General features: G+C 34.0%; 2 protein-coding genes across 3 annotated transcripts; one reads left to right on the top strand and one right to left on the bottom strand.

The window, feature by feature from the left end:
* Positions 1-1757: 1757 nt before the first annotated feature.
* Positions 1758-6346, top strand: LOC133295496 (probable WRKY transcription factor 48). 2 transcript variants are annotated; one of them, XM_061494347.1, is made up of 4 exons: positions 1758-2402; positions 2714-2857; positions 3236-3623; positions 3736-4462. In XM_061494347.1, the coding sequence occupies exons 1-3, from the start codon at positions 1888-1890 to the stop codon at positions 3603-3605; spliced, it is 1029 nt and encodes a 342-aa protein (XP_061350331.1). In that variant the 5' UTR covers positions 1758-1887; the 3' UTR covers positions 3606-3623; positions 3736-4462. The 2 variants fall into 2 exon arrangements, with proteins under 2 accessions (XP_061350331.1, XP_061350325.1); XM_061494341.1 differs by lacking the exon at positions 3736-4462 and adding an exon at positions 5868-6346 and having other exon boundaries at positions 1759-2402.
* Positions 6347-20107: 13761 nt separating this feature from the next.
* On the bottom strand, positions 20108-20689 carry LOC133295563 (uncharacterized). Its single transcript, XM_061494407.1, has one exon. It carries the CDS (start codon positions 20687-20689, stop codon positions 20108-20110), a length of 582 nt encoding a protein of 193 aa, XP_061350391.1.
* Between the last annotated feature and the right edge of the window lie 6928 nt (positions 20690-27617).

Genomic DNA, 27617 nt, shown 5'->3' with positions numbered 1-27617 from the left:
AACATGTATAGTAATATGTAATAGAATATTTTTAATATATAAGTTACATTAATTTAATATTTTGAAATAAAAATACTAAATTAATTTTTCAATCGATTTTTTATTAATAATATTTTTAATAGTTCAATTCGTGTAATAGTAATGACTATTTTAATGTCTTATTCTTAATTAAGTAATCAAATTAGGAGAAGGTTATATTTATAAATTTTTTGTTTACAAATTACACTAAGTATGACTGATCATACTTCAATCAAGAGTATATGACCGGTCATACTTAGTGTAATTTGTAAAAACAATTTGTAAACGGATCATTTTCCATCAAATTAACAATAATTTTTGAATAATTAAATTAATTTCACTTGTACATGTTTATTGTTTGGTAACGGATTGAGTGTTTAATCTATTTAATAAACATTAACTAAATATATAGTTCTCCAAGTTTTGGATTTATCACTGCATTGTTATAGAAATAGTCAAGGAGATTATATATTGATATACTAAAACTATCAGCTAAGAAGTCTCGTATTGATATCTTTTACTACGAGTCTACGAATATACAAAATAATTTATCAAAACTTATTAGACATCTTAATTGTCATAGATCAAATTTCAATAAAGGGTTAAAGAAATCAGATAATTTTAAATACTCCATCATTTTCACGAAAATAATATTTTTGGAGGAAATAAAAATAATATTTCACGAACAAGATAAAAATATAAAAACAGCAATCAAAATTATTGATTAAGTTGAAATAATTCCTGTTAATTTATCCAAATGCTTGAGCGGTGAAGTTTTTTTTTATGGACCGTGCCAATTGATACATTTTGGCACATGAGATGGAAAAGTAATAATAAGAGTGAATTCTCATATTTTATTTAACATAATTATATTATGTACATTAATCATATAAGAATAAATAAATAATAATAATTAAAATCCTCTCACTTTAAATTAAATAATACAGGAGAGGACAATCAATTCAAGAAATTAAGAAGCGTGATAAATAAATAGACTTGTAGTTACACGTGTATGCTCCCTAGAAGGCTTCTTTCACACGCTAAGCCGGTTACCAGTCAAATATCCGCGTCCAAGCATCAGTGGACCCCATTAGCGGTCCTCTTCTGCAGTAAATGCTATCAATGTCATGCTGCCATTCTTCGTACGCTCCGCAACTGGCAGGTGCCGGTCATCCCAAGGTGGGAAACGCCCCACTCCTCTCTGTTGTCCAAATTCCCAATCCATTTTAAAGATCCTTTCTCTTCACTTCACATAATATTAATGTCATTAAATGAGACATTTACTTGTATTTTTTTTATAAGATTAAATATTTATAGCGAACACTTTATATTATTTCTTACTTATTTTTTTAAAAATAATTTCACTAAAAATATTAAGTATCAATCTAGTTTTTGTAAAGGCTCCTAAATTTAACAAGATTTACTATCAAAAGAAATAAAAATAGTAACTACTACTACCTTATAAATATTAGGTTAATAAATATTTAATGCTATTCTAGCTTTTTCTTTCTTTCTTTCTTTTCTAAAATGGACCGTACTTTCTTTTTTCTTTCAACCTCAGTAGTAACAGCAGAAATTATAAATCCTTTAAATAAAATTCAATTTTTTTTAAAACTAATAATAGCACTGGTTAAGAAATCTCCAAATTTGAATTGATTGATAGCACATCCCTATTTCCCAAACAATCCCTCTCTTTTTTCTTTCTCTCTCTATATCTATATCTATATATCAATAAGTAAGAAAATTAATAGGCACACTTCCTTTTTGAGTTTTCAGCCCAAAAGGAAGATAAAAAATTAAAAAGAAAAAATGAGGAATATGTGCTCATCTTTGTGTTGATATATAGCACAAACAATCTACAAAAAATCAATGGAGGAGAGACACCCGAACAATTCATCATCATCCACACCCACCACCCCCATGGCATTTTCCGACGAGATTCCGAGCATAAACATGAACACCACCAACTTGACTTTCCCTTTTCAAACCGCTATGTCCACCATCTTTGAAATGATGCCATCCTCCTCGTGTGATCAAAAGGTCTCATCTTTTGGCTTCGTGGACTTGTTGGGTGTTCATGATAACAGCCCTTCTTTATTCGATTGGTTCCCCATAACCGCCGCTGCCACCACCGACACCGCCGCCGCCGTCAACCACCCTCTCCCGTCGCCGGCAAGTTCCAATGTCCCTGACTCCTCCGAGGTGTTGAACACTCCGGCATCACCCAATTCGTCTTCAATTTCATCGTCGTCGAATGAAGCCACAGCAAACAACACCAACGAACAACAGAGTGATAATAATAAACCTGGGAATCAACATGAAGCAGCAGAGGATGATGGTGGAGCTGAAAAAAATGACCAAGATCAAGACAAGACTAAGAAACAGTAAGTATTAAGTAATAATTAATAACATCCTCTTTTTCTTTAATTTTTTTTTCCCTTCAAAATTGTTTTTTTATTTTTATTTTCTCTCTCTCTCTCTGTTATTTATTGCGTTTTGTGAAAAACAAAAAAGAGAGGGATAAAGTCAGTTACAGTTGGAGACAGGGCCTGCTGATTGGAGAGACATTTCAGGGAATTATTCATTGAACTTAAAATAAGCTTCTGCTCTTATAGTTGTTAGTGTCATCGTTTTTTCTCTCTGTTTTTCCAAGTTCTTATTATTGTCTTGTTGGGTGCACAAAAACAACAAATAGGCTGAAACCAAAGAAGAAGAACCCAAAGAAGCAAAGAGAACCGAGATTTGCTTTCATGACAAAAAGCGAGGTGGATCACCTTGATGATGGTTATAGATGGCGCAAGTACGGCCAAAAAGCTGTGAAAAACAGCCCTTATCCCAGGTATATATATATATAAAAACCGAAAAGGTTTTATTTATAAGTTTGTACAAATTATACTACGTGTGACTGATAAAACACTTTTGAGTAAAGTCTAATCGGTTAGACATTGTATAATTTGTAAGTTTATAAATAAAAAAAATTATTAATATAACTGTTATTTATAAAAATATATGAACCTTGTATGGTGGGTCTTCCTAAGAGAATAAAGAAAAAAAAAATATGAATCGAACCTTGTTCAGAGATAAAATTAATCTCATTATATATGTACTATACAATTAGACTCTCTCATTTATATTTACTTTTGGGGTAAAAATTTTCTTGCCGGACACGCAAAATTAATGTGTGTGCCCTGTGTCCCCCACCTTGAAACGAAAACAGGAGCTACTATCGTTGCACCATGGTTGGTTGCGGCGTCAAGAAGCGCGTGGAGCGTTCCTCCGATGACCCTTCGGTCGTTGTCACCACCTATGAGGGCCAGCACACCCACCCGTGCCCCTCCACAATGCGGGCTAGTACCTCACACTTTGTGCTGCCACATCATCATCATCAGTTTCATCAGCAAAATGTGCAACAAGCATCGCCTTTGTCATATAACTCCACTATGAACTCCTCGACGTTTGGTAGCATTGTTCAAGATCATGCCAATCGTCGAGGTTTTGGGTCGGTTCATGAAACTTATTTAAGGGACAACGGGCTGCTTCAGGACATTTTTGTGCCAACACAGATGCCGAAGGAGAGGAATGATTGAATCATTGAAGATCATTAGGTGATAATTAATTAATGATGATATTCATTTTGGTTTGGTGCTAATAATTATACTAATTAGTAATTACTAATTACTAATTATAATTAATTTTATGTGTATGTATTGTCTGCAGCTTGGTATGGTATTTATAACATGATGTTTATGGGTCTGTGGGGGCTTTCTGTTTTAGAGGTTAATTACTGTATAGAATGCAAGTCAGATAGCTTTGCGTTCATATGAAACCTTTTTGGAGGTTGACTTTTGATATGACTATTGGCCTTGTGGCTTAAAGAGGGGATTGAGATTCTGATTTTGTTAATGTAATTGTTTTTTTTTTTTTCTTCCCTTCTATGGGCTTATTCTGTGTAACTAGAGATTTTTTAGACAATGAGCCATTTTTTACTCTCTTCCCTGTATTGTTCAGATTGTTTGACAGGGTTAATTATTCATGCAGAGAAAGCAATATTTTTAGGGTTTGGCCATTAGGGTTTTACCTTAATTTGTGAATCTACTACTTAGTGGTTGACATATTCTAGCTAGCTGAATCTTCCCTGTCAGATAGATACATAAGGCAGAGATATTTAATGGGGAAAGGGAAGTAGTCAAGGATGTAAATTAACTTGGAATTTGATCCTCTAGTTAGTGATTAGCGAAGGCGTTGGGAAATGACTAAAGGCTAAGAAAGAAAGTTGATGAAAACTATGTCTAGTATGAAAGAGTTTTATAATTGTACCGTGACTGGAAACAATGCATAATGAGGTATGGAAAAAGTTGCAACTTTAGTACTTGAACAGTACCATTTAGCTTTTGTACAATGCCTTTTATATCATCACTCTTCCCCTGTAAGCTACATAAAAGCGTTCAATGATGGTGTGTGTTTCCTTGGACGGGAATAGCTAAAGCATGGTTCATTTCTTGTTGATGGCTAAATATGTACTATGTAAGATATATTGGTGTCAGCCAAATATATATAATGATCAAGTTGTAACAGTAGCTAAAGCCATTGTGCTTATCAATGTGTCTTCCCCAACTTCAACATCTTTCATGCACTTATTTATAAACCCGAGGCCATGCATGGGCAAGCTGGTTCTTTTTATTTTTCGGGGGAAATGTTCCAAAAACTCCCTATGGTTTGTTCTTTTATCATTTTTTTCCTTTTTTTTTATCACTTATATCCCTTATTATTTTTTCCTTTTAAGTCCACCTTTAACACCATTAAAAATTGAATTAATCCACCTATTGTACCCCATGTTTTGCCTACATAACAAACTATTAATCTGACATAAAGATCTAGCCACCAGCAAACAAATTGCCCCGTGTGTATAAGATTAACTCTTAGATGGTGACCAAGATCTTTACGTTATACAACATTGTGTAGGAAACTTGAATCCAGCATTAAGTAATTTGTTGTGCTCCTGAAGTCCTATTTCGAATTCTTCCTTATGTGACTGGAAAGCTTCGGGTAATTAGTGATTTATTGGCTTAATTTCTTGATGCTTTTATGTCTTTTTTGAGCAATATCATATATTTTCCAAAAAAAAAAATGTGTCTTTTGTGTAATTTATATTTTATGCTTTGTGGAGGTTATGAGTTTTGATCAGTGCTTGAGCTCTTAGATGATGGTCAAGATTTTTACAACATGTTAGAGTTTATGATGTAGGAAAAATAGGGGTAAAATGGGTAGATTAGTTTAATTTTTAACAGTGTTAAAGGTGGACTTGAATGAGAAAAACCATAGGGGAGGTAGATAAAAAAAATAAAAAATAGGATAGTAAATGATAAAAGAATAAATCATAGCAGAGGTTTTTGAACTTTTTCCTACTTTCTATATGACACAAAGGTGTATATAGACTTCCTATAAAGGATGTGGTTAGTGAAATTAATTTTTATAAAACAAGTTAATAAAATAAATTATTTAAAATTAATATTTTTAGACTCTTAATTATATAAGTAAAGGAAAAGCATGTCAACAGGCTAACATAAATAGTCCAAGTCTCCATATATGACAAGGTTGGGTCAATAATTTGATAATTCAAACATATATATATATACTAGGCTTATTATGAGTCAACTCAGATTTGGTATCTTAATTTATACTTTATGAATGTGAGAGAATGTAAAAGACTAATAAATACATATCAAAATACGATCATTTCTCTTATAATAATACAAAATTGTATCCTTTAGAATGATAAATATTTCTTCCTTTATTTATCTCATCTCAAAGAAAATGATAATTTTTTTTTAATTTGATTAATCCAATAGAAGTTGGGCCTGAGTACACACAATTGATCAGCTTGGTTCAAGTAGTGCTTGAAGGGTGATTGCGACAAGATCAGTTTGTGCGATGTGAGATGGAGTTTGCGGGATGATGCATCTAAGGTTAGAGAAGATAGTTTGTCTAGAATTTATAAGGATATCTACAAGATACTCTGATGCTTAAATCAATATTTGAATAATGAGCTTAAGTAAATGGGAGAAAATGATCATACATGGGCTTTAAGCCTATCTTTTATACTAGCAGCATGACGTGCTTGTACCACCTTAGTATGACGACAAGTATTCTCATTGATTGATTGTTGTGGCATTGTCACACACAATTTCATTTGTGGGATGCCTGGTGAGCTATAATGCATAGGTTTAGCTGGAATCTCGTGCATATTTCTTTCTCATTGACTATTAAGGAAGTTCATAAGTCTTGAGTTGTTGTTAAACTAGTTCTATATTTACGGGATTGTGAGTACACGTGATGTACATGCTTCCTTGTTGTTTAAGTCTTTATTTTCGGGCCTCTTGAATTATTATTGGGCTAGACTCTTTATCCCATTCAGTCCACATCAAATTATTTTAGTTAATTTAAAAAGAAGATTATGAAAGCTAAATGTTGATAAGTTCACAAAATTCAAAATAGAGAAGTGCTTCTACAATAATTGAAATGAAATTGTTTTCAAGAAAAAATTAAAAGAAACAAAGGAAATGGCTATGATCTAAGAATGGACAATTTAGCTTCATTGCACCATAGAGGCTTATACACAAGGAATCAATAATTTAGGAGAGGTGTGATTTGAATTTTAAATTATAACAAAGCCTTGAGATTGTTATGGAGAAAAGGCATTGGCAAAAAGTTAAAAGTACGTTCTCGAGACAAGCTGGAACTGAGGAGGAGGAAGAAGATGTGTTTGAAATTTGTGATTTAAAGACACGAGTTTGAAATTTGCGAATTAAAAGATAAGGTTTTGTGGAAAGTTAAATAACGAATGCGCTCTCTCTGGCTGTCTCTTTTTTTCTATTTATAGCCCATTCACATTAGAAAGTAACCTTGACAAGACAGTTGATATATGGCAACACCTTAAAAGCATGACACGTACAGTACATGCTAAATGTTAGGATATTTAAGTGCCATGAAATAATAAGTTAAATTTAGAGGAATTTTGAGTTAAAACGTAATATGATAAAAGGGATTTTTATTTCTTATTTTATAAGGATAATTTTATTTTTTACATATATATAAAAATGTATGAGTTTTATATTATTTTTTTTCTCTTCTATTCAGATGGCCTCATATGAACCCTATTAAATATTTATATATATATATAATTTATTTTCTATAATATAAAGAATATTAATCCCTATAAGTGAATGAATATTAATCCCTATAATATAGTCACTTATTGTGATAACTATAGCTTAGCCTATTGATGAAAATTTTCCACCAAGTTGCAGCCTGTACGTGAATATTCTCTTCTTGAAGTGATGAAGAAATTATTTTTCTGACATAAATAAAAGCCCATTTTGTGACTTTTCTTGTATTCGCAAACTTTCCAGCCATTAAGCCTTTGCGTACGTGTTCTCTAATTGTGAATGGCGCCAACTAGAAAAGTCGTGTGTTCACGTAATCCAACTAGTGAAGTGCACATCAGTTCGATGCTTAAAGAAATCGAATCGACGAATGAGAGGACGTCTAGTCATTTGTATGCAACCCAAATGATTCTTTGCAGCAATGTTTTAAAATTTGGACCGATAATCAACTCAATTTAAGTGCTCAATTATTGAATTATCGGTTCAACCAAATTTATTCTTCATATATTAAAAAATATATAAATTTATTCTTCATATATTAAAAAATATAAATATATTTTTTTTGTGTGTATATTATCATGATATTACTTATATTAAAAATTCACATAAGAAAACTATCAATGAGTTTCAAAAAATAAATTGATTCTCAAAGATAGCAAATATTATATATTTCTAGACTTTTAACTTTAGACCATATCCTAACATTGGATTAAAATTGTAATGTAAGTTAAATGCACATTTTGTGCCTTGAATAACATAGATAAACTAAATCATGATAATAAATGGTAGGCATGAAATATACACTAAGAAAAAAACGTCCACCATTAAAATTAGATCATAAGTGTTTATTCTCACTTAACTTTTTTTTATCACATATCCAAAATACCTTCTTTTTTTCACCTTACTTTTTAATCATATTTACCACAAAATATGAGTAAGATTTAATTCAAGAGTTCTCAGCAATAAAAAAAAAAGGTCAATCGAGTCGCCGAGTCTCGGTCAGGTCAACCGGTCCAAACCGAGTTGACTGTAGAACCAGTTCAAATGACTTCTCGAATCAGGGAAGTTATCAGGTCACCGAGACCCGGGTCGATCAGGCTGGTCCGAGATGATTTTTAAAACACTCTTTAGATGCATCTTGAATGCAAACTCTAGTAGGAAGAAGACTTACCTAATATATATTAGTATATTAGCAAATATATGATATATTGTATTAAAATTTTAAAATTCATATAAATAAATTAAAAGAAAAATATATTTAAGAATATAAATAATATACAGATAAATTAAAAGAATTTAAAATTTAAAGAGAATTTAATGTGTGGAAAAACTAAATTAAGAAATATAGTGTGTTTTAATTTAATATATGTTCCGGTTATAGATCCAGAAATCGTACCTAAACATATACCGAAAGGCTTCCCGCCTGATCCGGAACATTCCTACTTGGAATTTAACCCATGAACCCGGGTCGTTGGTTTACACCGATAACCCTCTTCCCACTCTCTGATATCCACTGGAAACCGTTCTTAGGCACTACCTTGAGGATAACTGCTTCTCATGACTAGCATAAATACACGAACGATATCCATAAAGGACAAACTCAGTACACATAGTAGAAACTCTTTACTGTCAGAGCATTATTGCACCAACCTTATATCATTCATCTTACTTATAACAATACATAATTACCTTAATTCACTTCCAAACATCTGACGCCATCTGTGAGGATCAATAAACTTCGATTCCCGCCCTACTACCATATGAGCATAATGAAGACAACTTCATCAACTTCACAGCACTTGACGAACAACACGCTAGTCCATCAAACCATCATAGAAACCAAATGACGTCAGGAAGGAGAAGAATATTTGTCTGCGTTTTATCTCAGATGCTACTACGATCAGTGGGTTGATTTCCACGTAAGCTAAGTCTCCTTTACTTTTCATCATTTTTATTTCGCAACTTCATATATTTGTAGATTTTAAAAAAAATGGCATATGTGCATAAATGAGCAAGGTGAACCATTGGCTTCAAGTTCATTGCATCTGTGCATAAAATTGGTGTTGCAGCTCTGGAAAAGTGAAATTATATGACAAAAAGGTTTCAAGAGATAGGTCCTTGCATATATGGGAACTCGGAACATCAACCAGTTACAAATGAAGATTGTTGGGTGACTTGCGTGTGACCAGGAGTGGAGATTCCAGATTTGCATTATTTATGTTAAATATTTCTTCTTTTATCACCTTTCTTAAAAATCATAATAAATAAGGTTTTTATGCCTTTAAAACATGGTAGGACCTTCTTAATCCTAAAGATTAAAATAAGAGATTCTTGACAGTTAAAATAAATATTATGCAATTTTTATAATATCTTATGTGAAATAAATTTTTAGCTAATTTTACTGCAAGGAAGTTTGAACTTGCCCAGAGTAAACAACCAATGATAGCCATGGTTAGTAATATACCAAGTTGTCATGCGGTTAATGGTGTATCTACATAAAGCAACTTTCATCCTATCCGGACCACAGATACACCAGCGTGTCATATTGCCTATTAGCATGCATCTTAACTACAAGCAAGAATGACTCTCAACAGTAAATATGGGTTCTTGCTAAAACCCATCTTGATTTTTTTCTTCTTTATAACCTTTCAATAAATTCCCTAACAATTAACAGAGTTCCTTGCAAGCTTGTGTGTTTTATATTTTTCAAGATGCAACCCATCTACCATCTACCACTCACAATCCGGCTAGAAACACTAAGTCCCTTATTGCCACAGACACCTTGGGCACCCGTCCTTTTCCTAGTTGGAAGCGAGAAAACTAAAAGCCCATTTGTCGCCAAAGTTATGGCCCCTTAAGCACCCCTTTTTTTCCAAGTCGAAAGCGAGAAAAATTAAAAGTCCATTGTCACCAAAGTTATAGCCCCTTGGGCACCAATCCTTTTCAAGTCAGAAGCGAGAAAATTAAACATCCTTTGTAACCACAGTTATGTCCCCTTGGGAACCTGTCCTTTTCCTAGTCAGAAGAGAAAAAAATTAAAAATCCCTTGTTGCCAAAATTATGGCCCTTGGGCACCTTTCCTTTTCGTAGTTGGAAGCGGGAAAATTAAAAGTTTTTTGTCGCAAAAGTTATAGCCCCTTGGGTGTAAGAACCCGCACCGTTAATTAAGGAAGTTAATTAATTAATTAAGATAAATTAGGAAAGAATTCCATAATTGACCCTAATAATTGTTATGAGGCTTTAATAATTATAGAAAGTGATTAAGAATGTTGAAAGTCGCTTTTCTGACGAAAAGTGCAAATACCGGTTCTGCTACTCGGTATAAATGCGTACCGATGAAGTATCCCGGAAAATTATAATAAGTGCATGGATATTCTTGGAATAATATGTAAGACTAGTAAAACAAGTTTCAGGTAAAAATAATGAGAACTGGTGCCAGAACTGATACTGGCTAAGAAAAAGCGCCTACCGAAAAGGTGCTGCGAAAAATAATATAAAAATATGATAAACCTTAGAAAAATGAGTAGGATCAGATTCCAAAGTTTTGGATTAAAATGCTAAGCGTAGCAATTAATGATAATATTGTGGGTTTAATTCCTAAGTGGCTATATATATGCATTTTAGCACAAAACCCTAGGCATGTATCAGCTCCTACGTGACTTTGGTGGCTGACCAGCATTCCCTCACTGTTTCATTGCCTTCCTTTCTCCATTTCTTGAGCTTTGAGGCAAATGCCTTCATGAAAACTTCTCCTAAACACTTGTGGTGAGTGAGAGTGGGCATTGGGAGTGTGTTGGTGACCTTGTTCTGAGTTAGAGGGTCAGTTGTGTAGGAGTGGGGGTGCTGACTTTGAGTTTAGAGAGGGTGTGGACCTTTGGCTTAGTATTTGTGGTGCCAATGAGTCATCTTTTGGTGCAAGAACCAACCTTTGGTGTGACATTTTCGTTTTCCTTGCAAATCAGAATATTTGGAGCTTTGAGTGAGTTCCAAGAGCAGCCTATGATTCTGTTTTGAAGCCTTGGGTAAGTACCTCATCTTGATCATGAGTTTTAATGGGTAAAAGTGGAGTCTTGCCATGTTTAATAAGTTAAACAAGTAAACAACGTGATGGAGAACTTAAAAGAGGTTAAAAATGCATGCTTTAACGTTGTAATGGGTTAAAAGATGAACGTTTGAGTGATATCTTCGCGAAAATGCAGAACTGCATTCTGTCGCGAAATATCCGGATATGATATCCGCATATAGGATATCCGGATATTTTCCCGACATATATCCAGATATTCTGGGTTTTCGAAGAACAGTAGCTGCACTGTTCATACATAAGGTTATTGGGGGTTTGTGGACCCTAGTTTGAGGAAGTTGAACTTTTGTATAATTAAACTAAGTTGGAATCTTTGTGATTAAGGGCTTATGGCTTTGTGAGAAGCCTTAAGACATGGAACGCAAAGGAAAAGCGTTGTCTTTACCTTGTATGCTTGTTGTGGTTGAATGTTGATATATTTATCGGTCCAAAATAGATTGTGATTGTGCTGTGTGTGGACCTTGAGCTTGTGTAGATTCTTGGCTTGGATAGCTAGCTTGCAAGGTAAGCTTTCGTGTCCTCGGTTTAGCCATTGTTTGGTTCCACCATACCCTATGGGGGAATGGTTTATATGCATGCTGTGTTTTCATGCTTGATGATTTGGAATGTTGTTGAACTGTTAAGTGTAAGGGCCTTATAATATGCATGTGTTGTTCCACTTTGACGGTAAGCCTGAGTATGTAGCGTCATACAAGATGGTGAGACTGGGGTGGATGCAAGTAGCGCCTTGCACTATGTGTGGGTAATAGATATATTCCTGCATTTTCTTCTGCCAGTAGATTATATTGACACACATGACATGGTTATCTGTGCATTACATCGACTTTGGAACTTATATATATTGTGTAAACTGCTTTAGAACTTATATTGCACATGTAAGTGAGCTTGGGGTGGAAGATCCTTGAGGACCCCTTGTCTTCCTGAGATTTCTTGTTTAGAAATCTCACCCCACGTTTGGGGACACTTATTTCAGGTTCAGGTAACTCAGGGGTTGAGACCTCGGGCGGTAAGAGGCCGGAGCTGAGTTAGATTATGTTGTTATCATGTTATTATGTTGTATGCCTGTTGTGGACTTGGTTGTTGTTTATGTTTTCTGTCATTTATGATTATTGAGTTGAGACTGTTGTTGGGCTTGTGCCTTATTTGGTGAGCATGGGGTTTGTCCATGCCACTTTGATTTCCATTATGTTTAAGTTTATCTGTGTTGTTTAAACTAGTAGGTGGTCCGGTCTACGTGTTGTAGTTTCGTGACTAGAGACATATTTATGCTATTTATTTAATGAGGTATTTCAGTTAGATGTCTTTGCAATACTTATATACAGGCGATGTTTTATGAAAATGATTAAGTAATCAAGTTGGTAATGACAATGACGTCATAATTGAAAAAAAAGATATTCCGCAATTTTAATTAAGCGAAGCTTAATACAATGACATGTTAACAAACCGGGTTAACACGGGGTGTTACATTGGGCACTCGTCCTTTTCCAAGTCGGGAGCGAGAAAATTAAAAATTCCTTGTCGCCACAGTTATGTCCCCTTGGGAACCCATCCTTTTCCTAGTCAAAATCGAAAATATTAAAATCCCCTTAAGGCCAAAATTATGGCCCCTTGGGCACCCATCTTTTTCTTAGTCAGGAACGGAAAAATTAAAAGTTTCTTGTCGCCAAAGTTATGGCCCCTTGGGCACCCGTCATTTTCCATGTTGGAAGCGGAAAAATTAAAAGTCCCTTGTTGCCAATGTTATGGCCCCTTAGGCACCCGTCCTTCTCCTAGTCGGAAGCGAAAAATTAAAAATCCCTTGTCGCCACAATTATGTCCCCTTGGGAACCCGTCTTTTTCCTAGTCAGAAGCGAAAAAATTAAAATTCCCTTGTTGCCAAAGTTATGGCCCTTAGGCACCGGTCCTTTTCCTAGTCGGAAGCGGGAAAATTAAAAGTTTATTGTCGCCAAAGTTAAGGCCCTTGAGCATCTGTCCTTTTCCAAGTTGGAAGCGAAAAAATTCAAAGTCCCTTATTGTCACAATTATGGCCCATTGGGCACCCGTCCTTTTCTCTATCCGAAGCGGGAAAATTAAAAGTCTCATGTCACCAAAGTTATGGCCCCTTGGGCACCCATCCTTTTCTTTGTTGAAAGCGAAAAAATTAAAAGTCTCTTGTCGTCAAAGTTATGGCCCCTTAGGCGTCCCTCTTTTTCTAAGTTGGAAGCAGGAAAATTAAAAGTCCCTTGTTGTCTAAGTGAAGGCACCTCGGGAAGCGGGAAACAGGATTGACAAAGTCCCTTGTTGCCACAGGCACCTTGTGCAACTGCCTTCCCCGAGCGGGAAACGGGAAGCAGGATTGACAAAGCCCCTTGTTGCCATAGGCACCTTGGGCACCCAACTTCCCCAAGCAGGAAGCGAGAAGTAGGATTGACAAAGTCCTTTGTTGCCACAGGCACCTTGGGCACCCGTAAATCCTAAGCGGGAAGCAAGATTAACAAAGTCCCTTGTTGCCATAAGCACCTTGGGCATCTAACTTCCCCAAGAGGGAAGTGAGAAGCAGGATTAACAAAGTCTCTTGCTGCCACAGGCATCTTGGGCATCCGACTTCCCTAAGCAGGAAGCGGGAAGCTGGATTGACACCTTTATTGCATAAAAGCACCCTGGGTACCCGCCTTCGCCAAGAAGGAAGCAGGAAGATAAACACCCAAGCTCAACAATTGGCATATATACGAAAACAAACCCTCTATCAACACTGGGGGCTTCAACCCAGAATGAGTTGTGTGCAGCATCATCCAAAATACACATAGAACCTAGTAAAGATTGAAGGGAAGCCAAATCATCTTCATAGAAGGAATAAAATCCTAAGGCTTCCTCATCTACCCACTCTGAGCTTGCTACATTGGTCGGAGATATCAAAGAGAAATTAAAAGTAAAAAGGAGAAAAAACAGCGAAAAAATGGGCAATGTTAGAAATTATTTTCCTCACACCACACTTCAGACCACCCTCCAATGAAATCAAGACATATGGCATAAAAACACAGTCGAAAGTAACACGAAAGGACAACTTATGTGACGAAAGACGGGCTCAGAACTTAGAACTATGATAATTGTTAGTATTTGCACCTCGGAGTACCAACATACGTACTTCGAGCTTGGGGGGCTTAATATCGTACCTAGACATATGCCCAAAGGCTTCTCGTTTGATCTGAAACATTCCTACTTGGGATTTAACCTATGAACTCGGGTCGTGGGTTCACACCCATAACCCTCTTCCCTTTCTTTGATATCCACGATCATCTGCTGGAAATCGCTCTGAGGCCACTACCTTGGGGATAACTGCTCCCCATTAATAGCATAAATACAGGGTCGATATCCATAAAAGACACACTTGATACACACAAGAGAAACCCATTACTGTCAGAGCATTTTTGCACCAACCTTATGGCATTCATCCTACTGATATCAATACACTATCACCTTAAGTCTAGTGATTGATGTTTACTCTCGAACAATATATAAAGAGAGATATACTGAAAGAAAATTTGCAGATAATTAATCTTGATCATTGAATTTTTTATAGACAATGAAAAGGATAAAAATAGTTAAATGTAAGTTCACTTAAAAAGGATAAATTTTATCTTTCAATGTGTCTGGAGGTGAACATAGATGTCTAGCTGAAGAGCTAATAATTGTATCTACGGAGCAAAAGTAGAGGTGACTGGCAATGGGAAGTCCAGTACCTCTAGCCAATAGTCGGATGATATGAATAAGGGGTGTGTGTTTGAGTCACCTGCTTGGTGAATAGGATATGCTCTTGGCATAAGTGTGAAGGGTGTAGCCACAGTGGCAAGCTTAGCTATAGGGGCCACATATATAGATGAAGTACAATAGCGATTAGAGAGGTTAGACACATTGTAGGTGGTTTAGGAGGTGACTAGTGGTGTGATACTGTGATGTAACGTTTAGTGAGTGGATTGGTGTAGTGGAGAGAAGTTGAGAGAGAATAATGGAATGAGATGCTTAAGGCATGTCATATAGTAGGGAAAAGAAGTTGAGAACATTTAACAACACAATGTAAGATTGAACATATATCCAAGATCAAATCGATAGAATCGTATTTTCAAATTAATATCAATGCGAAATAAAACTGAATAACAATTATCATCAATTGGGGCACCCTTTACGTTGAAAAGAAAAAAGAAAAACTGACAAAGACCCTAATTCCACAGTAAACTAATCCTATATCCGTGTTTTTAAATATAAATAGATAGTTGCAGCCAACCTTATCTGAAATTCAATTTGACACCAATTTCGTAAGTTTCAAAATTAGTGAAAATTTCGGTGAGTATTTCCTTCAGCAACTCCTTTATTCTTTCCTTGCTTTGCAAGTTTAGGAGTATGTCAGGACAAAAGCATGTGTAAGAAATGTGCCAATGTTATATAACCCAAGATGTTAACTTCTTGACTGAAAACTCTTCCACTTTTCAAGCCACATAGTCACTTTATATAATTATCGTTATGAAGCAATTTTAAAAGCCAGAGAAAAGTTACCATCAGTTACTAGAAAACAGAAATTAGAAAACGATGGAAGATTCCGATTCATTAGAATATGATGTGATGCAGCCAAAAGACCCTTTCGGCCGCTCGCAATTATTACTTAACGTGTTAAGCAATATCACTATATGCAGAAGATGTTTTAGAATATGTAAAGAATTATTATCTTCCGCATATTTTAAAAAATCAGTTGTGCATATTTAAGTAGTTAGAGAAGGAATAAATTGCTTAGAGATTTTTTATTTTTTTTAAAGACACCTGATTTAGAGATAATTTGAAGAGATATCAGTTATATAAAGCATTCATGCGTCACTTCAAATCTGTATTAATTTTTTTATCTCCAAATTCATTATTTGGTTTATTTATTTATTTAATGGACTAGTTTTGTGTGAGCTATAATGATTTCATTGGGCAGATGAGGAGGGAAAGTGTTACGAACAAAATAAATAAAAACAGGAAATTGATTTTATTGAGAAAACTTGATCTCAAATGAATTTATTGAGAAAGTTGACCTCTTTTACAGAGTGCTTTTTTTCAAATAATTCTTCTCATTATCTTTATTCAAATACTTCAAGGTATAAATAGATAATACAAGACAATTTTAAAAATAACTATCCACTACCAAATGGTGGTATCTCAGTTGGCGCATGAGAGCTAAGCAGGTGAGGATGAGAGCATGTGTTCGAATATCTCAGTACCACCTTTGGGAGGGGTTTAAAGCCTTAATCCTGGACCTGCCCCGAATCGGATTAGTTGCAAAGCAATCAACCGATTGGAATATTTCCGAAAAAAAAAAAAAAAAACTACCCAGTAGCACTAGATAGACTCCACTAATATCTATAACCTATCATTTAGGAAAGTTGAAATAGAAATAATAACCCACTACTTGAACAACCCAACAATTCTGAAAATAATAAAATAAAAATCCATAACAGAAAGAAATGGTTTTATTTCTAAGTTAAGAAAATCCTAAAATGTCGATAAAATGAGTAAGGACTAATTGGAATGATACATAATAATCTGTCGTTTTATTTATTTCGTTTTTAAAATTCACAATAAGTAGAAATTTTATTCAAAATGAAAATTTTCTGCTCCGTTGTTCATACCTCTTCCATCCAAACATAGTTTAGGAGAAGCTGAAACTTGGGCTGATAAATATGGATTGGATTTGAATAATTTTGGGCCGAAAAACCCAAGAGGACGATGTAGTCGAACATCTATATTAGGCAAAATCCGTTAGCGGAGACAAGTTTGGTTTTTGAGGTCCGTCCAAAGAAATGGTTTTGGTTTTGGTTGTTTCCTTCTTCCAACCCACCGAAGGCGACAGCCATCATGGGAGGCGTTACTTCTTATACATCAATTTAGTTCCTTTTATGTATTTTTTTTCTTTCAAAATTGCTACATTTCCTTAGGCATTAACTTAAAATATTATTTAATTTTAATTTTATAATTTACATGTTTTACCACCGATCAAATCATTATCAAAGCATAAATGAATCACGTCTACTTAAAAAATAAAATAAAATAAAGCTATAAAAAATTCAAAATATGAGACCAGATTCGGAGCAGGATAACTCAGTCTTACACGGATCATTATGTTTCCTTCTAAAATTAGAAAATGGGAGGGATAGAGAGAAAATTATGAAAAAAGAAAAAAATAAATAAATGAAACCATTATTCAGGCTATGGACCCGGACCATGGAAAGTTAAAGCTCAACCCAATAAAAGAAAATGGATCACTCTGGCAAGGGATGAAAAATGAACCCAAAATCTGAGGAGAAACAAAATTGAACCCTATTACGTAATAACAGACAAAACAAACCAACAAACCCGCTTTGACTTTGAACCAAAACGCATATATAAGTAGGGGTGTTCGCGGTCTGGATTGGATCGGTTTTGGAAGTAAAACTCATCCGATCCAATCCTTTCAGTTTGATCATGTAATCATCCATTCGGTTTAGTTTTTTTCAAATCCGATCCAATCCAATTTTTTTCGGTTTGGATTGGATCGGTTTTCGGTTTTTTGAATATCCTAAAATTAGTTTCGTAATTATTGTGCAAATAACATCTTTTATATATATTGACTTTGTAGAAAAAAAAATTGAAATACAAAAATATCAGTAAACAATACTATAGTTGATGAGAGGTGACTAAGTTTTTTTTTGGGTTTAGTTGATGAGTTAATGGGTCTTGATTTTAGAAATTTTTGGGCTATGATTGGAGAAAAGACAAGTAGGTAGAGGATAATTAATATATTGGATCGGTTTGGATTGGATCGGTTTTCATCAACACATCCGAAAACCGATCCAATCCAATTAAAATTTGCGGTTTTCTTTCGGTTTCCGATTTTTCGATTATCGATTTATTCGGTTATCGGTTTTTCGGTTCGATTTTCGCGGTTTGAATCGGTTGATGAACACCCCTATCTATAAGGCTTTAAATTTTGAAAAAGGTCACTATCGTGGTAGAAGCGTGAAGCAGAGAATTCGAGCTCGTAGTGCGACTCGCAGGTGGCTAATGGCTACGGAGGTACGTAGGTGGAAGCTCTGAATTTTAAGCACTCAGAAAAACTAGAGCATAAGCTTATAGTAGAGAACTTATCTCAGCAGTTTCATTCGCCTATTGTAGTCATAAATTCAGGCAAAGTAATTATCTACACCAGAACACATAACCAGTCCCAAAGTTTTTGTTTTAATTTTTGTTTTTTTTGCACAAACTGTAGAAGTTGTTAGTTATTTAGTTACTGCGTTAAGTTGAAGAGATTAGCAATTATGATTTACATTGAAAAAGATTATGATCCAATGAAAATTTTATTCTTGTAATTATTAAATATTTTAATTAGTTAAAAATAAAGTTTTAAATGTTATTTTTTTAAAATTATATATATTTTTATTCTCTAAACAATATATGAATATGTTTAAAACGTAGGATTTACAAATAATTGAGGATAATTTTTTTTAATCAAATATTTTGAAAAAAATTAAAATAATAAATTACTATGAAATCATATAAGTAATATAACCATCATTTGTTTATCTTTTAAGCATTATATAACTTTCGTAATTTAAAAATATAAATTTTATCCTCTTTATGCTTTTGTAAAATAAAAATAAAAATATACCTAGTATATTTCATTAGTGCAAATTTTGAAAAATGTTGATGCGTCCTCTCAAGTTTAAAATTTTCAAATTCATGTCCCTTTTAACTTTCCTTCACATTCATAACTACGAACTCTTTTCTTATTATGCGAATATAAAAGTTGCCCCAAAGCATGGTTAGTCATTCTTATTATAAAAATAATATTTTCTACAAAAAAGTTCTTTGCGTTCTGTCCTACAAATTATTACATAATACATTGGTCACGTTGTTGAGAGTTGATAGTTGTACATTGTTCAATAGGGGTTCAGGAAAAAGAAGATATTAAGAATAAGTTATTTTTATCATTATTTTCACATCTAATCATAAAATTGACGTGTTAAAAATAAAAAATAAAACCAGACGCCATACATCTGATTATATATGTAGGATAATTATAAACAACAATCAACAGAAAAATGTTTATTCTTTTAAAAAATAATTATTTTAGTTAAAATTAATATTTTTTATTTAATATTTAAAGTAAAAAAAAACCTCACATTTTCTCCCTTTCTTCCACCATTATTTCCGTTTCTATTACCATTAAATATAATAATTTTGATTAAAATAATTCAATTTTATATCCTTTAAAAATACAAACATTGATCTCTCAAATAATCATTTGTTTTTCACTGAAATCGTATACGCAAGTTGATACTAATCTGTCTCATATCACTCACTTACTATCCATAGTTTTTTCAAAAACATTAATGATCTGCAAAATACTACGGTCAGTACACCTCTTCTTCCGTACAAAGATCATTCAATTAAACACGAATACGTTTGGAAATACACAAGGTAGGATCATAATCTCTATAAAACCTAGGTCGATAGGCACAAAAATATGGAAATACCTACCAGACAAATACAATCAAATCACCGTTAAACGAGCAAAGAGCATAAAATCAGAAAAGAAATGAAGCAAAACATTTATACCAAAAAAAGAGTGAAGCAAAACACCATAGCTTCACAGTCACCGTCAACAATTAACAGTGTATCAAAAAACACACTCTCAATCACAATCACAAGCAAAACACCATAGCTTCACCGTTAACATGATTCTATCGATGAAATTGACCAGTAAACACAGTCGTGGACACAGTTGACAGCTAGCACTGTACTATATGTTTGTTACTGATTAGTTGTAACGGATGATGAGTAAAGAGTTAAATCGGTTTTACCTTATATTCCAAGCTCGTATAAGCTTCCCGATGAGGAACGCACAGTGAGCATCGAGGCTTGCATACCTTACTTGATCATGGCTAAGAGTCACTTTACCCCAATCGCTCATGCTTATCTCCGTCCTCCGCTCCATTTCATAGCCGAGAACCTTTTCCACGATGTCCTCCACGGAATCCCGTCTTATCTCCTCGCCTACGTGCCTCCTCAGATCAATAGGATCCTTGCACATATGCAACCTATGCTTTGAAGACTCGAGCTTACGCCTATCCGAATGGTTCCAAAATCCAACAAAGGTGTGGTTACGGTTTAAGAGGAAGTTCCGGAGGATCATCGGAACACGGTAGGCGTGACCAAGTTGGAAGATGAGGCACCGGCTACCGATGCAAATCTGCAAAGTATCCACCGGAGGATCTTTCTCGCCGGGAGTCCATTGGACGCCGAGTCCAACAACGAGACGGTTTCTGAAGAGATAGAGGCGGCGAAAAAAGAGCGTGGCGGAGAGCCACCTTCTGACGACGGAAGCTTTGGCCGTAACAGTGACGGTGATTTCGTTCCCGTGAAAGTCGACGGTGTACATGATGTGGTATTCAAAGCGAGTGTGGTCGACGGTTATGCCATTTTTATTTTATTTTTTTGAATGATGTTGGGTGTGGTTGAAGCCTGAAAGGAGAATCAGAGTATAAGAAGCAAAATCTCTGCTGCGTCGATAGCGCCTTTTGGGCTCTGCATTACTTTTGCTGTCATTGCAGATAATGTAAACAAATAATAATAATAATTAAAATTACTCAGCGAGAGCATTTTTTTTCTTTTTATTGATTTAAAATTATATTATTTTTAAATTATTGTATTTATGATGAGAGAAACATAAAATATAATGAAAGAATCTTTTTAATTTAAATATTAAATAAAAAATTTTAAATTTAATTAAAATAACTATATATTTTTTCCTTCTACTTGAAATTCAAGAGAACTCGATGTTGACATGTTATTTAAAGTTTTAATATTTAATAGTTTTTATTCATTAAACATTAATTGTAATAAGTAAAAAAATTGGCAATGAATTTACCCGCAAAGGTAAAGACAAAAATGCAGTTACACAATCTTTCCTCCACTTTGCATTTTGCAGCACTGCTTTGGTGCGAAAAATATTGGTTAGTACGGGGCGTAGATACAATGAACCAATAAGAACGTGCCAAGCCAACTCTTATTGTACTGAAAAAAAATATATTATATTTTACATTTATATATTATCAATAATATATAGAGTAAATAATACCATCGCACCTAATAATCTGTACGACGGTGATACCGAAAGTGTGGCCGCTTGGTGGTGCCTTCTGTGCATGCGCTTTGCGGTTACAGGTGGATTGTGACTCGGTGCAAACGCTTCCATTGTGGATGATATTGCAGCTATGCTTGCAGTTACAAATAGAATATGGAGTACGACGCACACTAACTTTTTATCAGTCCTAGTTACAAATAGAATATTGCAGCTACAAATAAATAACGTTATTAAACAAATATGGATAAATTAACAATAATAATATCAAAAATAAAATATTATGAATGACTTTTCATATCTATTTGATTTCGCATGACCTTTAATATATTTCATAACCACCATATTAATAATGTGTTGAATTGCAATTATTTTCTTAGTTATGTTTAGGGTCTTATACAAGGATACATCTTAGATATGAAAAATGTGTTTTTTTTTTTGAAATTTTGTTAGAGAATAATATAAACCATTAAAAAATCATTCCATCAACACCTTAAGATTTTGGGTTGAAGTGATTATTCACAGATAAAAAAAAATTAGTTTTTTGTGAATTTAGAATATAGTAATATTTTCATATTTTTCAATAACTCATTCTTGTTCTTCCTTTGTTTTTTCTCTACAATTTATTTTATTTTATTTCATATTTCATTCTCTGTTATATTTTTTATTTATTTTATAACACGTTATTAGAATGATCATCTCTATTATATGAAATTAAAGTTACCTACAAACAAAGGAATAATTTTTCCCTGCAAGGTAAGTCTTCTTTAACAATTTCTAATTCATCTTTTTCTACTCATTATCTTAAAGTAGCCGTAGATATAATTCTTCTAATTAATTTAAGGATTTTTTTTCCAAACAATATTAAGGCAAATACTATCAAGTATACAATTCATGGAATTCATCCTTATCTACTATGTCTTAAATTAGAGTCTACCTTCTTAAAAGTGGTTAATTTCCTTAAATATATTCTTAATATTCTTTATTTTTAATTTAAATTATTTTGAATTAATTATTTATATCTTCTTTCTAATTTTAAATATTTTTTATGTTTAAATGTATAGTTATTAGATTTTACTTGAATCAACTATACAAGGCTCTTTATAATTTAAAACTTTTTTTTAAAAAAAATATTTGTATATTTTATCTAAATTTAAAAATGTTCATTAAATGTACGGGATACTTATTAGTTTTATTTACAAAATGATTTTGTATGTGATATATCATGGTAAGGCTTAATTTTATTTTTTTATTTTTTTATAAAAAATCAGTAGACAGTTAGTTGTCTTTAAAATAGGCTTTTAAATTTATAAGATAAAAGGTTTCATACTGTTGGAACTACGACAAGTGCACCGATCGTACAAGTAATATAATAATAAAGTTGGATATCGTTCCCACGAGCATTATACTGAAGCACTAATTCACTATTGCAACTTAAGTTGGACAATCGAAATTGTAATTGAGACAGGATTTGAATTTTGAAATTTAAAATATTAAAATTAATTACTCGCAAGAATTTAAAAGCAAGAAATCAACGCCAAGAATTTAAAGATTTGAAATATTAACTAATTTAAAAGAACGTAGCTAGGGTTTCAACTTCCTTCAATCTCTTTATTACGTTTGAATTCCTTCTTTACGTTAATCGTCCTTAATATCAATCTAATCAATTCTTTCTTATGTAATTAGCGCTCAATCCCTTGTTACCCTAAACCTTTACAATCTTGCAAGAACCCTAGTTCTCCGGTTATTCCCCAAGAAGGTAAGCATTAAGTTCAAGAATCATAAATATTACGCAAACCCTATGTTTATCCCTAGAATTATAAAGTTTACGATGAAATTATCAAATATGGATCACACACCAACATTCTTATTGTCATGCATTTACCTAAGAACAATATACAAGATTCAAGCTCATATAAAACATTAAAAACAGATAATTTCATTCATGATAAAAAGGAAAATTAATATAACGAATTGTTCAAAGCATAATAAAGATCTTGAATTCCATCTAACCCTAACTACTAAAAGAACTAGCCGGACATAGCAATATCAAGAACGAAAGAAAATAATAAAGCTTCCCTAAACTCCATAGATGATTGGTGAATCTTCAATATCCCCAGTGCAGACTTGATGTTGATCTGTCTCCGCCGCTCACAAACATGAACTGATGAATTTCTCCGCGTTCCCTCTGCCTCCGAGTACCAGGAACTCTTCTTGAATGTGAAAAACTCTTCTTAATTCTGATCCTAATTGCCTTTTTAAGGGTAAAGAATTCGTGCCCTAAGTGGATTCTTCAAGTGGGCTTAAGTTGGGTCTTTCGGGGCACTTATGCCTGCTCATTCGCGCTTAAGCTTCCTAATTTACGAATGCAGAATTAACGTGCGCGCTTAAGCGCGCTCTTCGAGCTCGAACTTCTTTCTTGCAGCGCTCTTAAGCCCAAAATTGGGGGCTTAAGCGCCTAGAGGCAGGGGCTATTTGCTGATTTTGAATAATTAGGAGGCTTAAGCTTTGAAATGGGAGCTTAAGCCTCCTCTTCAACAACTTGATAATCTTAATTTTCTTTAGATAGATCATCAAATCTTCTAGGTTTGATCTCCATCTATCCAATCTTGATTTTTGCTTCCATTTATCTTCAAATCCCTTCAAAATAGCAAATATATTTTATTTAATTCATAATTCATAAAATTCATGATTTTATGTTAAAACCCTAGCTTTTGACTTGTTCTTAATAATTTATATTAATTTAATCTATAAAAACAAGATAAACTAGAGGTTTATCACATACACGAGGTAAAAGGCCTGCATTTGCATCTGTCATTTATGATTTTTTTTTTAGAGTAAAACTTTGTCCATGCATTTTATAGTTGCAATAAAAATATAATCAAAACTAAAAGCACATGAAAATTTTGCATAGAAAAAATATCGGAATTTAGAGTTTACCGTCAGGGTGTGTTTGATATAAGGTTTTATTTTAGATTCCTAGAAAACTGAAAGTGAGAATCTTACTTACTCATATTTAGTACATGAATTGAGAAGATTTTCCTGAGAAAATCAAATTCTCAGAATTTGAAATTACGAAGCAGAATCTCATTCTAAAATACCATCAAATATGTGATATTCCTGAAATCTCACCTGATGGATAAATATATCAGATTTTTCGAGACAAAAATACCCTTCTTCTTCTGTGTGACAAAACCTGATTTGCCACCCCTACTTGGGACGAGGACACCATGGGAGGTGACATTGCAACTGAAGCTGCGACGGATCAACAATATACATTTGGTTCATGGTTTTGCGCCTTCTAATACAACTAGTGGAACTAATACTACTGGTGCCAAATGCAGCAACCATTTTTGTCAAATCTTAATATAGTGAGAGAAATAATGAACACACCTATATGCAGGATTTAATAACTATCTACTTATATATATCAATATTAGAATAACAAAAAAAAATTATATCTAATAAAATATAAAAAATTTAAACAATCATTAATAAATAATCACGATATATTTAAATTAAATAAAATTAAGCTTAGCTAAATTTAAATATACATTAAAATTGAAAACAAATAACATTACTTACCTTTTAGTTGCACCTCGGAAAACAAAAATTACCAACCTGTTGAATCAAAAGCCTTTTTGCCAAACATTTTGTTTGCTTCCGTTGCCCAAATTTCCAGTAGCGATTTAAAGAAATAGATGTGATGAAAGTGATTTGAAGAAATTAAGAAAGAGAGAGCTTTCAGCGAAGAGGAATGATTCGATAGAAAGTAAAAAAAAAGAGAGAGGTAAATTTTTTTATGAATTTTGTGGACTTCATTGGTATTCCTAAAATAGGGGTTATTGGGTAATTTTTAAATGGTTTTTTGCGTTTTGCTCCTTTTGGTGTCGTTTGCGTTTTATTGCTTCAGCTTTGTGTATTGAATATATATATAAAACTGATCTTCCTTTAACCATTGTGTGATCTACCCGATTTATATCTCTCTCTCTTCGTCTTTCTCTCTCGTTCAAAAGGCACTCTGAAACCCTATCATAGGGTTTGCTCATTTCATCAAGAAATCACCCCTTCGGTTTGGCTAATCTTGTGATTACCTGTGTGCTTCTTCTTCTCCTTGTGTGCACCTCTGTTTTCTCGTTCTCTTTTGCAGGATTGATTGAAGATCAAGATCAGGAGCGGCTGGGTTGTTCGCTTGGGACTTGGTGACTTCAATCCAAGATCATAGAAGCTCACTGGTTCAGCTGGTGCATGGGTATCTGATACTTTGTGTGATATTGCATGCTACTGTGTGTTTTATTTTCGTTCTTGTAATCTGATGCATGTCTAGATCTCTTAGGTTCTGTTCTTTAGAGTGTTGCTTTTGATTCTGAGTTGTAGATGTTTTATGTCTTTGTACATTGTATTGGGGTTCTGATTTAATGCAAGCTGATAAAGGGGATTTTAGCCCTTTGTCCTTGAAGTAGGAAACTTGCTAATAACAAGTTTCTGAACAAGTAAAAATCATTGTGCCTCCTGTAAATTTTCTTCTGTTATCTTGTATCTCCACGATTAAATTTACAACAATTGGTATCAAGACCTTCGGGTCTTGTTTTTCTCTCTTTTCTGTGATTCGTAAAAAAAAAATTGCTTCTGCTGCTATCTCTGATCTCCCCTCCCTGTTAAATCTGTAAACGTGTGTCTTTTGCCTGAACTGTTGTTGTTACTTTTTGGATAATGTTCTCTTATACCTGTTGGCTGTATTCTTGTTTTTCTTGGATACAATCTTTCTTTTGTTGGCTAGAATCTTGTTTTAGCTGGTTGTATAACATGGGATCTGCACGCGTGGAGGTGGAGAAATACGATGGAAAGGGTGATTTTAATATGTGGAGGAAGAAGATGAAGGCTGTTCTTGTTCATCAAAAATGTGCAAAGGCTCTTGGTGGAGAAAAGGACCTTCTTGTTACTCTTAGCCCTGATGAGAAGGCTGATATGCTAGAAATAGCTTACAGTCTTCTTGTTCTTCACTTGTCTGATACTATTTTAAGACAAGTTGATGATGAGACCACCCCTGGTGGGGTTTGGCTCAAACTATAATCTTTATTCATGACCAAATCCCTCTCTAATAAAATTTACCTTAAGGAAAAATTATTTGGCTTTAGGATGGAGTCTGGGAAGTCCCTTGATGACAACCTAGATGAGTTCAAAAAAATAACAATTAGCCTAGCCAACATAGATGAAAAAATCTCAGATGAAAACCAGGCTATTATTCTTCTCAATGCCTTGCCTGACACCTATAAGGATGTCAAGGCTGCCATCAAGTATGGCAGAGAGTCCTTAGGACTTGAGGATGTGCTAGGTGCTCTAAAGTCAAAGGAAATGGAACTTAATTCAAATAAAAAGGGGGCTGCTGAAGGTCTAAGTGTTAAGGGTAAGCAAGGAAAGAAAGGTCAGTTTAATAAAAATAAAAATAAGAATTATAATAATTCTAATAATAACATTAATAATAATAAGACTCAAAGTAGTAGCAAGGTAACTTGCTGGCAGTGTCATAAAGAAGGACACGTTAAGAAAAACTGTCCTGATCTTAAAAATAAGAATCAATCCTCTAACTCAAATAAAACTGAGTGTGCCAATGTTTTGAGTGGCTATGATAGTGCTGAGGTGTTGGCACTGTCATGTGACTCTCATGAAGAGGAATGGGTGATGGATTCTGGCTGCACCTTCCACATGACACTTAGGAGAGATTACCTTTGGGGCTATAAACCCCTAGAAGGTGGTAAGGTCCTCATGGGTAATGACCATACCTGTGAAGTGACTGGTGTAGGGGCTGTAAAACTTAAATTGGGTGATGATTCTCTCAAAATCCTAAAGAATGTTAGGCATCTTCCAAACCTTAGAAGAAATCTAATATCTCTTGGGATGTTAGATACTGCTGGTTTCTCCTTCAATAGTCAGGGAGGATAACTTAAGGTACTTAAGGGTTCTCTTGTGTCCTTAAAAGGGAAGCTAGTAGATGGTTTGTACATTTTGGAGGGTGAGGCAGTTACACAAGCCTCATGTGTGGCTTCAAAGAGCCATGATGAATCTTTCCTTTGGCATAAAAGGTTAGGACATATCAGCAACCAAGGGTTGCAAGAGTTATGTAAGCAAGGATTACTTTCTTTAAAAATTTTTAAAGATCTTACTTTTTGTGAAAACTGTGTTCTAGGAAAATCACATAGATTACCCTTTAACACAGCAAGTAGCA

Source organism: Gastrolobium bilobum, unplaced genomic scaffold, assembly GCF_033153095.1.
Source record: "Gastrolobium bilobum isolate Gb01-03AN ecotype WA unplaced genomic scaffold, APGP_CSIRO_Gbil_v1 utg9484, whole genome shotgun sequence".
NCBI lineage: Eukaryota > Viridiplantae > Streptophyta > Magnoliopsida > Fabales > Fabaceae > Gastrolobium > Gastrolobium bilobum.
Note: the sequence above shows the minus strand (reverse complement) of the source record. Positions and strands in the feature narration are given on the sequence as shown.